The following is a 15,075-nucleotide window of genomic DNA, read 5'->3' as shown; positions in this document are numbered from 1 at the left end:
GTGGTTGGCGCCGCTGTGGATGTTGTAGTGGTCGTTGTTGGTGTTGCAGTTGTTGCCGTTGTGCTGGATGTACTGGTTGGTGCCGCAGTGGATGTTGTAGTGGTCGTAGTTGGTGTTGCAGTTGATGCCGTTGTGCTCGTTGTAGTGGTTGGCGCCACTGTGGATGTTGTAGTGGTCGTTGTTGGTGTTGTAGTTGAAGCCGTTGTGCTCGATGTAGTGGTAGGAGCCGCTGTAGATGTTGTAGTGGTTGTAGTTGGTGTTGTAGTTGTTGCCGTTGTGCTGGATGAAGTGGTTGGTGCTGCTGTAGATGTTGTAGTGGTCGTTGTTGGTGTTGTAGGTGATGCCGTTGTGCTCGTTGTAGTGGTTGGCGCCACTGTGGATGTTGTAGTGGTCGTTGTTGGTGTTGTAGTTGAAGCTGTTGTGCTCGATGTAGTGGTAGGTGCCGTTGTAGATGTTGTAGTGGTCGTAGTTGGTATTGTAGTTGTTGCTGTTGTGCTGGATGTACTGGTTGGTGCCGCAGTGGATGTTGTAGTGGTCGCCGTTGTGCTCGTTGTAGTGGTTGGCGCCACTGTGGATGTTGTAGTGGTCGTTGTTGGTGTTGTAGTTGAAGCCGTTGTGCTCGATGTAGTGGTAGGAGCCGCTGTAGATGTTGTAGTGGTTGTAGTTGGTGTTGTAGTTGTTGCCGTTGTGCTGGATGAAGTGGTTGGTGCTGCTGTAGATGTTGTAGTGGTCGTTGTTGGTGTTGTAGGTGATGCCGTTGTGCTTGTTGTAGTGGTTGGCGCCGCTGTGGATGTTGTAGTGGTCGTTGTTGGTGTTGCAGTTGTTGCCGTTGTGCTGGATGTACTGGTTGGTGCCGCAGTGGATGTTGTAGTGGTCGTAGTTGGTGTTGCAGTTGATGCCGTTGTGCTCGTTGTAGTGGTTGGCGCCACTGTGGATGTTGTAGTGGTCGTTGTTGGTGTTGTAGTTGAAGCCGTTGTGCTCGATGTAGTGGTAGGAGCTGCTGTAGATGTTGTAGTGGTTGTAGTTGGTGTTGTAGTTGTTGCCGTTGTGCTGGATGTACTGGTTGGTGCCGCTGTGGATGTGGTAGTGGTCGTAGTTGGTGTTGCAGTTGTTGCCGTTGTGCTGGATGTACTGGTTGGTGCCGCTGTGGTAGTGGTCGTAGTTGGTGTTGCAGTTGATGCCGTTGTGCTCGTTGTAGTGGTTGGCGCCACTGTGGATGTTGTTGTGGTCGTTGTTGGTGTTGTAGTTGAAGCCGTTGTGCTCGATGTAGTGGTAGGAGCCGCTGTAGATGTTGTAGTGGTCGTAGTTGGTGTTGTAGTTGTTGCCGTTGTGCTGGATGTACTGGTTGGTGCCGCTGTGGATGTGGTAGTGGTCGTAGTTGGTGTTGTAGTTGTTGCCGTTGTGCTAGATGTACTGGTTGGTGCCGCAGTGGATGTTGTAGTGGTCGCCGTTGTGCTCGTTGTAGTGGTTGGCGCCACTGTGGATGTTGTAGTGGTCATTGTTGGTGTTGTAGTTGAAGCCGTTGTGCTCGATGTAGTGGTAGGAGCCGCTGTAGATGTTGTAGTGGTTGTAGTTGGTGTTGTAGTTGTTGCCGTTGTGCTGGATGAAGTGGTTGGTGCTGCTGTAGATGTTGTAGTGGTCGTTGTTGGTGTTGTAGGTGATGCCGTTGTGCTTGTTGTAGTGGTTGGCGCCGCTGTGGATGTTGTAGTGGTCGTTGTTGGTGTTGCAGTTGTTGCCGTTGTGCTGGATGTACTGGTTGGTGCCGCAGTGGATGTTGTAGTGGTCGTAGTTGGTGTTGCAGTTGATGCCGTTGTGCTCGTTGTAGTGGTTGGCGCCACTGTGGATGTTGTAGTGGTCGTTGTTGGTGTTGTAGTTGAAGCCGTTGTGCTCGATGTAGTGGTAGGAGCCGCTGTAGATGTTGTAGTGGTTGTAGTTGGTGTTGTAGTTGTTGCCGTTGTGCTGGATGAAGTGGTTGGTGCTGCTGTAGATGTTGTAGTGGTCGTTGTTGGTGTTGTAGGTGATGCCGTTGTGCTCGTTGTAGTGGTTGGCGCCACTGTGGATGTTGTAGTGGTCGTTGTTGGTGTTGTAGTTGAAGCTGTTGTGCTCGATGTAGTGGTAGGTGCCGTTGTAGATGTTGTAGTGGTCGTAGTTGGTATTGTAGTTGTTGCTGTTGTGCTGGATGTACTGGTTGGTGCCGCAGTGGATGTTGTAGTGGTCGCCGTTGTGCTCGTTGTAGTGGTTGGCGCCACTGTGGATGTTGTAGTGGTCGTTGTTGGTGTTGTAGTTGAAGCCGTTGTGCTCGATGTAGTGGTAGGAGCCGCTGTAGATGTTGTAGTGGTTGTAGTTGGTGTTGTAGTTGTTGCCGTTGTGCTGGATGAAGTGGTTGGTGCTGCTGTAGATGTTGTAGTGGTCGTTGTTGGTGTTGTAGGTGATGCCGTTGTGCTTGTTGTAGTGGTTGGCGCCGCTGTGGATGTTGTAGTGGTCGTTGTTGGTGTTGCAGTTGTTGCCGTTGTGCTGGATGTACTGGTTGGTGCCGCAGTGGATGTTGTAGTGGTCGTAGTTGGTGTTGCAGTTGATGCCGTTGTGCTCGTTGTAGTGGTTGGCGCCACTGTGGATGTTGTAGTGGTCGTTGTTGGTGTTGTAGTTGAAGCCGTTGTGCTCGATGTAGTGGTAGGAGCTGCTGTAGATGTTGTAGTGGTTGTAGTTGGTGTTGTAGTTGTTGCCGTTGTGCTGGATGTACTGGTTGGTGCCGCTGTGGATGTGGTAGTGGTCGTAGTTGGTGTTGCAGTTGTTGCCGTTGTGCTGGATGTACTGGTTGGTGCCGCTGTGGTAGTGGTCGTAGTTGGTGTTGCAGTTGATGCCGTTGTGCTCGTTGTAGTGGTTGGCGCCACTGTGGATGTTGTTGTGGTCGTTGTTGGTGTTGTAGTTGAAGCCGTTGTGCTCGATGTAGTGGTAGGAGCCGCTGTAGATGTTGTAGTGGTCGTAGTTGGTGTTGTAGTTGTTGCCGTTGTGCTGGATGTACTGGTTGGTGCCGCTGTGGATGTGGTAGTGGTCGTAGTTGGTGTTGTAGTTGTTGCCGTTGTGCTAGATGTACTGGTTGGTGCCGCAGTGGATGTTGTAGTGGTCGTAGTTGGTGTTGCAGTTGATGCCGTTGTGCTCGTTGTAGTGGTTGGCGCCACTGTGGATGTTGTAGTGGTCGTTGTTGGTGTTGTAGTTGAAGCTGTTGTGCTCGATGTAGTGGTAGGTGCCGCTGTAGATGTTGTAGTGGTCGTAGTTGGTGTTGTAGTTGTTGCTGTTGTGCTGGATGTACTGGTTGGTGCCGCAGTGGATGTTGTAGTGGTCGCCGTTGTGCTCGTTGTAGTGGTTGGCGCCACTGTGGATGTTGTAGTGGTCGTTGTTGGTGTTGTAGTTGAAGCCGTTGTGCTCGATGTAGTGGTAGGAGCCGCTGTAGATGTTGTAGTGGTTGTAGTTGGTGTTGTAGTTGTTGCCGTTGTGCTGGATGTACTGGTTGGTGCCGCAGTGGATGTTGTAGTGGTCGTAGTTGGTGTTGCAGTTGATGCCGTTGTGCTCGTTGTAGTGGTTGGCGCCACTGTGGATGTTGTAGTGGTCATTGTTGGTGTTGTAGTTGAAGCTGTTGTGCTCGATGTAGTGGTAGGAGCCGCTGTGGATGTTGTAGTGGTTGTAGTTGGTGTTGTAGTTGTTGCCGTTGTGCTTGTTGTAGTGGTTGGCGCCGCTGTGGATGTTGTAGTGGTCGTTGTTGGTGTTGTAGGTGATGCCGTTGTGCTTGTTGTAGTGGTTGGCGCCGCTGTGGATCTTGTAGTGGTCGTTGTTGGTGTTGTAGTTGAAGCCGTTGTGCTCGATGTAGTGGTAGGAGCCGCTGTAGATGTTGTAGTGGTCGTTGTTGGTGTTGTAGTTGAAGCAGTTGTGCTCGATGTAGTGGTTGCTGCCGCTGTAGATGTTGTAGTGGTCGTAGTTGGTGTTGTAGTTGTTGCCGTTGTGCTGGATGTACTGGTTGGTGCCGCTGTAGATGTTGTAGTGGTCGTAGTTGGTGTTGTAGTTGTTGCCGTTGTGCTGGATGAAGTGGTTGGTGCTGCTGTAGATGTTGTAGTGGTCGTTGTTGGTGTTGTAGGTGATGCCGTTGTGCTTGTTGTAGTGGATGGCGCCGCTGTGGATGTTGTAGTGGTCGTTGTTGGTGTTGCAGTTGTTGCCGTTGTGCTGGATGTACTGGTTGGTGCCGCAGTGGATGTTGTAGTGGTCGTAGTTGGTGTTGCAGTTGATGCCGTTGTGCTCGTTGTAGTGGTTGGCGCCACTGTGGATGTTGTAGTGGTCGTTGTTGGTGTTGTAGTTGAAGCCGTTGTGCTCGATGTAGTGGTAGGAGCCGCTGTAGATGTTGTAGTGGTTGTAGTTGGTGTTGTAGTTGTTGCCGTTGTGCTGGATGTACTGGTTGGTGCCGCTGTGGATGTGGTAGTGGTCGTAGTTGGTGTTGCAGTTGTTGCCGTTGTGCTGGATGTACTGGTTGGTGCCGCTGTGGTAGTGGTCGTAGTTGGTGTTGCAGTTGATGCCGTTGTGCTCGTTGTAGTGGTTGGCGCCACTGTGGATGTTGTTGTGGTCGTTGTTGGTGTTGTAGTTGAAGCCGTTGTGCTCGATGTAGTGGTAGGAGCCGCTGTAGATGTTGTAGTGGTTGTAGTTGGTGTTGTAGTTGTTGCCGTTGTGCTGGATGTACTGGTTGGTGCCGCTGTGGATGTGGTAGTGGTCGTAGTTGGTGTTGTAGTTGTTGCCGTTGTGCTGGATGTACTGGTTGGTGCCGCAGTGGATGTTGTAGTGGTCGTAGTTGGTGTTGCAGTTGATGCCGTTGTGCTCGTTGTAGTGGTTGGCGCCACTGTGGATGTTGTAGTGGTCATTGTTGGTGTTGTAGTTGAAGCTGTTGTGCTCGATGTAGTGGTAGGAGCCGCTGTGGATGTTGTAGTGGTTGTAGTTGGTGTTGTAGTTGTTGCCGTTGTGCTTGTTGTAGTGGTTGGCGCCGCTGTGGATGTTGTAGTGGTCGTTGTTGGTGTTGTAGGTGATGCCGTTGTGCTTGTTGTAGTGGTTGGCGCCGCTGTGGATCTTGTAGTGGTCGTTGTTGGTGTTGTAGTTGAAGCCGTTGTGCTCGATGTAGTGGTAGGAGCCGCTGTAGATGTTGTAGTGGTCGTTGTTGGTGTTGTAGTTGAAGCAGTTGTGCTCGATGTAGTGGTTGCTGCCGCTGTAGATGTTGTAGTGGTCGTAGTTGGTGTTGTAGTTGTTGCCGTTGTGCTGGATGTACTGGTTGGTGCCGCTGTAGATGTTGTAGTGGTCGTAGTTGGTGTTGTAGTTGTTGCCGTTGTGCTGGATGTACTGGTTGGTGCCGCAGTGGATGTTGTAGTGGTCGTAGTTGGTGTTGTAGTTGTTGCCGTTGTGCTGGATGTACTGGTTGCTGCCGCTGTGGATGTTGTAGTGGTCGTTGTTGGTGTTGTAGGTGATGCCGTTGTGCTTGTTGTAGTGGTTGGTGCCGCTGTGAATGTTGTAGTGGTCGTTGTTGGTGTTGTAGTTGAAGCTGTTGTGCTCGATGTAGTGGTAGGTGCCGCTGTAGATGTTGTAGTGGTCGTAGTTGGTGTTGTAGTTGTTGCTGTTGTGCTGGATGTACTGGTTGGCGCCGCTGTGGATGTTGTAGTGGTCGTTGTTGGTGTTGTAGTTGTTGCCGTTGTGCTCGATGTAGTGGTAGGAGCCGCTGTAGATGTGGTAGTGGTCGTAGTTGGTGTTGTAGTTGTTGCTGTTGTGCTGGATGTACCGGTTAGTGCCGCTGTGGTAGTGGTCGTAGTTGGTGTTGCAGTTGATGCCGTTGTGCTCGTTGTAGTGGTTGGCGCCACTGTGGATGTTGTTGTGGTCGTTGTTGGTGTTGTAGTTGAAGCCGTTGTGCTCGATGTAGTGGTAGGAGCCGCTGTAGATGTTGTAGTGGTTGTAGTTGGTGTTGCAGTTGTTGCCGTTGTGCTGGATGTACTGGTTGGTGCCGCAGTGGATGTTGTAGTGGTCGTTGTTGGTGTTGTAGGTGATGCCGTTGTGCTTGTTGTAGTGGTTGGCGCCACTGTGGATGTTGTAGTGGTAGTTGTTGGTGTTGTAGTTGAAGCTGTTGTGCTCGATGTAGTGGTAGGTGCCGCTGTAGATGTTGTAGTGGTCGTAGTTGGTGTTGTAGTTGTTGCCGTTGTGCTGGATGTACTGGTTGGTGCCGCAGTGGATGTTGTAGTGGTCGCCGTTGTGCTCGTTGTAGTGGTTGGCGCCACTGTGGATGTTGTAGTGGTCGTTGTTGGTGTTGTAGTTGAAGCCGTTGTGCTCGATGTAGTGGTAGGAGCCGCTGTAGATGTTGTAGTGGTTGTAGTTGGTGTTGTAGTTGTTGCCGTTGTGCTGGATGAAGTGGTTGGTGCTGCTGTAGATGTTGTAGTGGTCGTTGTTGGTGTTGTAGGTGATGCCGTTGTGCTTGTTGTAGTGGTTGGCGCCGCTGTGGATGTTGTAGTGGTCGTTGTTGGTGTTGCAGTTGTTGCCGTTGTGCTGGATGTACTGGTTGGTGCCGCAGTGGATGTTGTAGTGGTCGTAGTTGGTGTTGCAGTTGATGCCGTTGTGCTCGTTGTAGTGGTTGGCGCCACTGTGGATGTTGTAGTGGTCGTTGTTGGTGTTGTAGTTGAAGCCGTTGTGCTCGATGTAGTGGTAGGAGCCGCTGTAGATGTTGTAGTGGTTGTAGTTGGTGTTGTAGTTGTTGCCGTTGTGCTGGATGAAGTGGTTGGTGCCGCTGTAGATGTTGTAGTGGTCGTTGTTGGTGTTGTAGGTGATGCCGTTGTGCTCGTTGTAGTGGTTGGCGCCACTGTGGATGTTGTAGTGGTCGTTGTTGGTGTTGTAGTTGATGCCGTTGTGCTCGTTGTAGTGGTTGGCGCCACTGTGGATGTTGTAGTGGTCGTTGTTGGTGTGGTAGTTGATGCCGTTGTGCTCGTTGTAGTGGTTGGCGCCACTGTAGATGTTGTAGTGGTCGTTGTTGGTGTTGTAGGTGATGCCGTTGTGCTCGTTGTAGTGGTTGGCGCCACTGTGGATGTTGTAGTGGTCGTTGTTGGTGTTGTAGTTGATGCCGTTGTGCTCGTTGTAGTGGTTGGCGCCACTGTGGATGTTGTAGTGGTCGTTGTTGGTGTTGTAGTTGATGCCGTTGTGCTCGTTGTAGTGGTTGGCGCCACTGTGGATGTTGTAGTGGTCGTTGTTGGTGTTGTAGGTGATGCCGTTGTGCTCGTTTTAGTGGTTGGCGCCACTGTGGATGTTGTAGTGGTCGTTGTTGGTGTTGTAGTTGATGCCGTTGTGCTCGTTTTAGTGGTTGGCGCCACTGTGGATGTTGTAGTGGTCGTTGTTGGTGTTGTAGTTGATGCCGTTGTGCTCGTTGTAGTGGTTGGCGCCACTGTGGATGTTGTAGTGGTCGTTGTTGGTGTTGTAGTTGATGCCGTTGTGCTCGTTGTAGTGGTTGGCGCCACTGTGGATGTTGTAGTGGTCGTTGTTGGTGTTGTAGTTGATGCCGTTGTGCTCGTTGTAGTGGTTGGCGCCACTGTGGATGTTGTAGTGGTCGTTGTTGGTGTTGTAGTTGATGCCGTTGTGCTCGTTGTAGTGGTTGGCGCCACTGTGGATGTTGTAGTGGTCGTTGTTGGTGTTGTAGGTGATGCCGTTGTGCTTGTTTTAGTGGTTGGCGCCACTGTAGATGTTGTAGTGGTTGTAGTTGGTGTTGTAGTTGTTGCCGTTGTGCTGGATGTACTCGTTGGTGCCGCTGTGGATGTGGTAGTGGTCGTAGTTGGTGTTGCAGTTGTTGCCGTTGTGCTGGATGTACTGGTTGCTGCCACTGTGGATGTTGTAGTGGTCGTTGTTGGTGTTGTAGGTGATGCCGTTGTGCTTGTTGTAGTGGTTGGCGCCGCTGTGGATGTTGTAGTGGTCGTTGTTGGTGTTGTAGTTGAAGCTGTTGTGCTCGATGTAGTGGTTGCTGCCGCTGTAGAGGTTGTAGTGGTCGTAGTTGGTGTTGTTGCCGTTGTGCTGGATGTACTGGTTGGTGCCGCTGTAGATGTTGTAGTGGTCGTAGTTGGTGTTGTAGTTGTTGCCGTTGTGCTGGATGTACTGGTTGGTGCCGCAGTGGATGTTGTAGTGGTCGTAGTTGGTGTTGTAGTTGTTGCCGTTGTGCTGGATGTACTGGTTGCTGCCGCTGTGGATGTTGTAGTGGTCGTTGTTGGTGTTGTAGGTGATGCCGTTGTGCTTGTTGTAGTGGTTGGCGCCACTGTGGATGTTGTAGTGGTCGTTGTTGGTGTTGTAGTTGAAGCCGTTGTGCTCGATGTACTCGTTGGTGCCGCTGTGGATGTGGTAGTGGTCGTAGTTGGTGTTGCAGTTGTTGCCGTTGTGCTGGATGTACTGGTTGCTGCCGCTGTGGATGTTGTAGTGGTCGTTGTTGGTGTTGTAGGTGATGCCGTTGTGCTTGTTGTAGTGGTTGGCGCCGCTGTGGATGTTGTAGTGGTCGTTGTTGGTGTTGTAGTTGAAGCTGTTGTGCTCGATGTAGTGGTTGCTGCCGCTGTAGAGGTTGTAGTGGTCGTAGTTGGTGTTGTTGCCGTTGTGCTGGATGTACTGGTTGGTGCCGCTGTAGATGTTGTAGTGGTCGTAGTTGGTGTTGTAGTTGTTGCCGTTGTGCTGGATGTACTGGTTGGTGCCGCAGTGGATGTTGTAGTGGTCGTAGTTGGTGTTGTAGTTGTTGCCGTTGTGCTGGATGTACTGGTTGCTGCCGCTGTGGATGTTGTAGTGGTCGTTGTTGGTGTTGTAGGTGATGCCGTTGTGCTTGTTGTAGTGGTTGGCGCCACTGTGGATGTTGTAGTGGTAGTTGTTGGTGTTGTAGTTGAAGCTGTTGTACTCGATGTAGTGGTAGGTGCCGCTGTAGATGTTGTAGTGGTCGTAGTTGGTGTTGTAGTTGTTGCTGTTGTGCTGGATGTACTGGTTGGCGCCGCTGTGGATGTTGTAGTGGTCGTTGTTGGTGTTGTAGTTGATGCCGTTGTGCTGGATGTACTGGTTGCTGCCGCTGTGGATGTTGTAGTGGTCGTTGTTGGTGTTGTAGTTGAAGCCGTTGTGCTCGATGTAGTGGTAGGAGCCGCTGTAGATGTTGTAGTGGTTGTAGTTGGTGTTGTAGTTGTTGCCGTTGTGCTGGATGTACTGGTTGGTGCCGCTGTAGATGTTGTAGTGGTCGTAGTTGGTGTTGTAGTTGTTGCCGTTGTGCTGGATGTACTGGTTGGTGCCGCAGTGGATGTTGTAGTGGTCGTAGTTGGTGTTGTAGTTGTTGCCGTTGTGCTGGATGTACTGGTTGCTGCCGCTGTGGATGTTGTAGTGGTCGTTGTTGGTGTTGTAGGTGATGCCGTTGTGCTTGTTGTAGTGGTTGGCGCCACTGTGGATGTTGTAGTGGTCGTTGTTGGTGTTGTAGTTGAAGCCGTTGTGCTCGATGTAGTGGTAGGAGCCGCTGTAGATGTTGTAGTGGTTGTAGTTGGTGTTGTAGTTGTTGCCGTTGTGCTGGATGAAGTGGTTGGTGCTGCTGTAGATGTTGTAGTGGTCGTTGTTGGTGTTGTAGGTGATGCCGTTGTGCTTGTTGTAGTGGTTGGCACCGCTGTGGATGTTGTAGTGGTCGTTGTTGGTGTTGTAGTTGATGCCGTTGTGCTGGATGTACTGGTTGCTGCCGCTGTGGATGTTGTAGTGGTCGTTGTTGGTGTTGTAGTTGAAGCCGTTGTGCTCGATGTAGTGGTAGGAGCTGCTGTAGATGTTGTAGTGGTTGTAGTTGGTGTTGTAGTTGTTGCCGTTGTGCTGGATGTACTGGTTGGTGCCGCTGTGGATGTGGTAGTGGTCGTAGTTGGTGTTGCAGTTGTTGCCGTTGTGCTGGATGTACTGGTTGCTGCCGCTGTGGATGTTGTAGTGGTCGTTGTTGGTGTTGTAGGTGATGCCGTTGTGCTTGTTGTAGTGGTTGGCGCCACTGTGGATGTTGTAGTGGTCGTTGTTGGTGTTGTAGTTGAAGCCGTTGTGCTCAATGTAGTGGTAGGAGCCGCTGTAGATGTTGTTGTGGTTGTAGTTGGTGTTGTAGTTGTTGCCGTTGTGCTGGATGTACTGGTTGGTGCCGCTGTGGATGTTGTAGTGGTCGTTGTTGGTGTTGTAGTTGTTGCCGTTGTGCTCGATGTAGTGGTAGGAGCCGCTGTAGATGTGGTAGTGGTCGTAGTTGGTGTTGTAGTTGTTGCCGTTGTGCTGGATGTACTGGTTGGTGCCGCTGTGGTAGTGGTCGTAGTTGGTGTTGCAGTTGATGCCGTTGTGCTCGTTGTAGTGGTTGGCGCCGCTGTGGATGTTGTAGTGGTCGTTGTTGGTGTTGTAGTTGAAGCCGTTGTGCTCGATGTAGTGGTAGGAGCCGCTGTAGATGTTTTAGTGGTTGTGGTTGGTGTTGTAGTTGTTGCCGTTGTGCTGGATGTACTGGTTGGTGCCGCTGTGGATGTTGTAGTGGTCGTTGTTGGTGTTGTAGTTGTTGCCGTTGTGCTCGATGTAGTGGTTGGAGCCGCTGTAGATGTTGTAGTGGTTGTAGTTGGTGTTGTAGTTGTTGCCGTTGTGCTGGATGTACTGGTTGGTGCCGCTGTGGATGTTGTAGTGGTCGTTGTTGGTGTTGTAGTTGTTGCCGTTGTGCTCGATGTAGTGGTAGGAGCCGCTGTAGATGTGGTAGTGGTCGTAGTTGGTGTTGTAGTTGTTGCCGTTGTGCTGGATGTACTGGTTGGTGCCGCTGTGGTAGTGGTCGTAGTTGGTGTTGCAGTTGATGCCGTTGTGCTCGTTGTAGTGGTTGGCGCCACTGTGGATGTTGTAGTGGTCGTTGTTGGTGTTGTAGTTGAAGCCGTTGTGCTCGATGTAGTGGTAGGAGCCGCTGTAGATGTTGTAGTGGTTGTAGTTGGTGTTGTAGTTGTTGCCGTTGTGCTGGATGAAGTGGTTGGTGCTGCTGTAGATGTTGTAGTGGTCGTTGTTGGTGTTGTAGGTGATGCCGTTGTGCTTGTTGTAGTGGTTGGCGCCACTGTGGATGTTGTAGTGGTCGTTGTTGGTGTTGTAGTTGATGCCGTTGTGCTCGTTGTAGTGGTTGGCGCCACTTTGGATGTTGTAGTGGTCGTTGTTGGTGTTGTAGGTGATGCCGTTGTGCTTGTTTTAGTGGTTGGCGCCACTGTGGATGTTGTAGTGGTCGTAGTTGGTGTTGTAGTTGTTGCCGTTGTGCTGGATGTACTGGTTGGTGCCGCAGTGGATGTTGTAGTGGTCGTAGTTGGTGTTGCAGTTGATGCCGTTGTGCTCGTTGTACTGGTTGCTGCCGCTGTGGATGTTGTAGTGGTCGTTGTTGGTGTTGTAGTTGAAGCCGTTGTGCTCGATGTAGTGGTAGGAGCCGCTGTAGATGTTGTAGTGGTTGTAGTTGGTGTTGTAGTTGTTGCCGTTGTGCTGGATGTACTCGTTGGTGCCGCTGTGGATGTGGTAGTGGTCGTAGTTGGTGTTGCAGTTGTTGCCGTTGTGCTGGATGTACTGGTTGCTGCCGCTGTGGATGTTGTAGTGGTCGTTGTTGGTGTTGTAGGTGATGCCGTTGTGCTTGTTGTAGTGGTTGGCGCCGCTGTGGATGTTGTAGTGGTCGTTGTTGGTGTTGTAGTTGAAGCTGTTGTGCTCGATGTAGTGGTTGCTGCCGCTGTAGATGTTGTAGTGGTCGTAGTTGGTGTTGTAGTTGTTGCCCTTGTGCTGGATGTACTGGTTGGTGCCGCTGTAGATGTTGTAGTGGTCGTAGTTGGTGTTGTAGTTGTTGCCCTTGTGCTGGATGTACTGGTTGGTGCCGCTGTAGATGTTGTAGTGGTCGTAGTTGGTGTTGTAGTTGTTGCCGTTGTGCTGGATGTACTGGTTGGTGCCGCAGTGGATGTTGTAGTGGTCGTAGTTGGTGTTGTAGTTGTTGCCGTTGTGCTGGATGTACTGGTTGGTGCCGCAGTGGATGTTGTAGTGGTCGTAGTTGGTGTTGTAGTTGTTGCCGTTGTGCTGGATGTACTGGTTGCTGCCGCTGTGGATGTTGTAGTGGTCGTTGTTGGTGTTGTAGGTGATGCCGTTGTGCTTGTTGTAGTGGTTGGCGCCACTGTGGATGTTGTAGTGGTCGTTGTTGGTGTTGTAGGTGATGCCGTTGTGCTTGTTGTAGTGGTTGGCGCCACTGTGGATGTTGTAGTGGTCGTTGTTGGTGTTGTAGTTGAAGCCGTTGTGCTCGATGTAGTGGTAGGAGCCGCTGTAGATGTTGTAGTGGTTGTAGTTGGTGTTGTAGTTGTTGCCGTTGTGCTGGATGTACTGGTTGGTGACGCTGTGGATGTGGTTGTGGTCGTATTTGGTGTTGCAGTTGTTGCCGTTGTGCTGGATGTACTGGTTGCTGCCGCTGTGGATGTTGTAGTGGTAGTTGTTGGTGTTGTAGGTGATGCCGTTGTGCTTGTTGTAGTGGTTGGCGCCACTGTGGATGTTGTAGTGGTCGTTGTTGGTGTTGTAGTTGAAGCTGTTGTGCTCGATGTAGTGGTAGGTGCCGCTGTAGATGTTGTAGTGGTTGTAGTTGGTGTTGTAGTTGTTGCTGTTGTGCTGGATGTACTGGTTGGTGCCGCAGTGGATGTTGTAGTGGTCGTAGTTGGTGTTGCAGTTGATGCCGTTGTGCTCGTTGTAGTGGTTGGCGCCACTGTGGATGTTGTAGTGGTCGTTGTTGGTGTTGTAGTTGAAGCCGTTGTGCTCGATGTAGTGGTAGGAGCCGCTGTAGATGTTGTAGTGGTTGTAGTTGATGTTGTAGTTGTTGCCGTTGTGATGGATGAAGCGGTTGGCGCCACTGTGGATGTTGTAGTGGTCGTTGTTGGTGTTGTAGTTGAAGCCGTTGTGCTCGATGTAGTGGTAGGTGCCGCTGTAGATGTTGTAGTAGTCGTAGTTGGTGTTGTAGTTGTTGCCGTTGTGCTGGATGTACTGGTTGGTGCCACAGTGGATGTTGTAGTGGTCGTAGTTGGTGTTGCAGTTGATGCCGTTGTGCTGGATGTACTGGTTGCTGCCGCTGTGGATGTTGTAGTGGTCGTTGTTGGTGTTGTAGTTGAAGCCGTTGTGCTCGATGTAGTGGTAGGAGCCGCTGTAGATGTTGTAGTGGTTGTAGTTGGTGTTGTAGTTGTTGCCGTTGTGCTGGATGAAGTGGTTGGTGCTGCTGTAGATGTTGTAGTGGTCGTTGTTGGTGTTGTAGGTGATGCCGTTGTGCTTGTTGTAGTGGTTGGCGCCACTGTGGATGTTGTAGTGGTCGTTGTTGGTGTTGTAGTTGATGCCGTTGTGCTCGTTGTAGTGGTTGGCGCCACTTTGGATGTTGTAGTGGTCGTTGTTGGTGTTGTAGGTGATGCCGTTGTGCTTGTTTTAGTGGTTGGCGCCACTGTGGATGTTGTAGTGGTCGTAGTTGGTGTTGTAGTTGTTGCCGTTGTGCTGGATGTACTGGTTGGTGCCGCAGTGGATGTTGTAGTGGTCGTAGTTGGTGTTGCAGTTGATGCCGTTGTGCTCGTTGTACTGGTTGCTGCCGCTGTGGATGTTGTAGTGGTCGTTGTTGGTGTTGTAGTTGAAGCCGTTGTGCTCGATGTAGTGGTAGGAGCCGCTGTAGATGTTGTAGTGGTCGTAGTTGGTGTTGTAGTTGTTGCCGTTGTGCTGGATGTACTCGTTGGTGCCGCTGTGGATGTGGTAGTGGTCGTAGTTGGTGTTGCAGTTGTTGCCGTTGTGCTGGATGTACTGGTTGCTGCCGCTGTGGATGTTGTAGTGGTCGTTGTTGGTGTTGTAGGTGATGCCGTTGTGCTTGTTGTAGTGGTTGGCGCCGCTGTGGATGTTGTAGTGGTCGTTGTTGGTGTTGTAGTTGAAGCTGTTGTGCTCGATGTAGTGGTTGCTGCCGCTGTAGATGTTGTAGTGGTCGTAGTTGGTGTTGTAGTTGTTGCCCTTGTGCTGGATGTACTGGTTGGTGCCGCTGTAGATGTTGTAGTGGTCGTAGTTGGTGTTGTAGTTGTTGCCGTTGTGCTGGATGTACTGGTTGGTGCCGCAGTGGATGTTGTAGTGGTCGTAGTTGGTGTTGTAGTTGTTGCCGTTGTGCTGGATGTACTGGTTGGTGCCGCTGTGGTAGTGGTCGTAGTTGGTGTTGCAGTTGATGCCGTTGTGCTCGTTGTAGTGGTTGGCGCCGCTGTGGATGTTGTAGTGGTCGTTGTTGGTGTTGTAGTTGAAGCCGTTGTGCTCGATGTAGTGGTAGGAGCCGCTGTAGATGTTTTAGTGGTTGTGGTTGGTGTTGTAGTTGTTGCCGTTGTGCTGGATGTACTGGTTGGTGCCGCTGTGGATGTTGTAGTGGTCGTTGTTGGTGTTGTAGTTGTTGCCGTTGTGCTCGATGTAGTGGTTGGAGCCGCTGTAGATGTTGTAGTGGTTGTAGTTGGTGTTGTAGTTGTTGCCGTTGTGCTGGATGTACTGGTTGGTGCCGCTGTGGATGTTGTAGTGGTCGTTGTTGGTGTTGTAGTTGTTGCCGTTGTGCTCGATGTAGTGGTAGGAGCCGCTGTAGATGTGGTAGTGGTCGTAGTTGGTGTTGTAGTTGTTGCCGTTGTGCTGGATGTACTGGTTGGTGCCGCTGTGGTAGTGGTCGTAGTTGGTGTTGCAGTTGATGCCGTTGTGCTCGTTGTAGTGGTTGGCGCCACTGTGGATGTTGTAGTGGTCGTTGTTGGTGTTGTAGTTGAAGCCGTTGTGCTCGATGTAGTGGTAGGAGCCGCTGTAGATGTTGTAGTGGTTGTAGTTGGTGTTGTAGTTGTTGCCGTTGTGCTGGATGAAGTGGTTGGTGCTGCTGTAGATGTTGTAGTGGTCGTTGTTGGTGTTGTAGGTGATGCCGTTGTGCTTGTTGTAGTGGTTGGCGCCACTGTGGATGTTGTAGTGGTCGTTGTTGGTGTTGTAGTTGATGCCGTTGTGCTCGTTGTAGTGGTTGGCGCCACTTTGGATGTTGTAGTGGTCGTTGTTGGTGTTGTA

The 15,075-nt window shown here is 51.0% G+C and overlaps 1 protein-coding gene across 1 annotated transcript in view; it reads right to left on the bottom strand.

The window, feature by feature from the left end:
- LOC111840512 (uncharacterized) overlaps positions 1-15,075 on the bottom strand; it is a gene marked incomplete at its 3' end in the record, with an annotated part of 36,473 nt that overhangs the window by 12,160 nt on the left and 9,238 nt on the right. Inside the window, exons 10-17 of the mRNA XM_072707092.1 lie at positions 12,449-13,684; positions 11,576-11,884; positions 9,716-9,805; positions 7,424-9,589; positions 5,176-7,084; positions 4,145-5,076; positions 2,947-3,949; positions 1,961-2,712 (exon numbers count right to left, since the gene is read on the bottom strand). Coding sequence (XP_072563193.1) covers positions 1,961-2,712; positions 2,947-3,949; positions 4,145-5,076; positions 5,176-7,084; positions 7,424-9,589; positions 9,716-9,805; positions 11,576-11,884; positions 12,449-13,684 — 8,397 coding nt within the window. The remainder of the gene's footprint in view (positions 1-1,960; positions 2,713-2,946; positions 3,950-4,144; positions 5,077-5,175; positions 7,085-7,423; positions 9,590-9,715; positions 9,806-11,575; positions 11,885-12,448; positions 13,685-15,075) is intronic.

Source organism: Paramormyrops kingsleyae, chromosome 25 (assembly GCF_048594095.1).
Source record: "Paramormyrops kingsleyae isolate MSU_618 chromosome 25, PKINGS_0.4, whole genome shotgun sequence".
NCBI lineage: Eukaryota > Metazoa > Chordata > Actinopteri > Osteoglossiformes > Mormyridae > Paramormyrops > Paramormyrops kingsleyae.
Note: the sequence above shows the minus strand (reverse complement) of the source record. Positions and strands in the feature narration are given on the sequence as shown.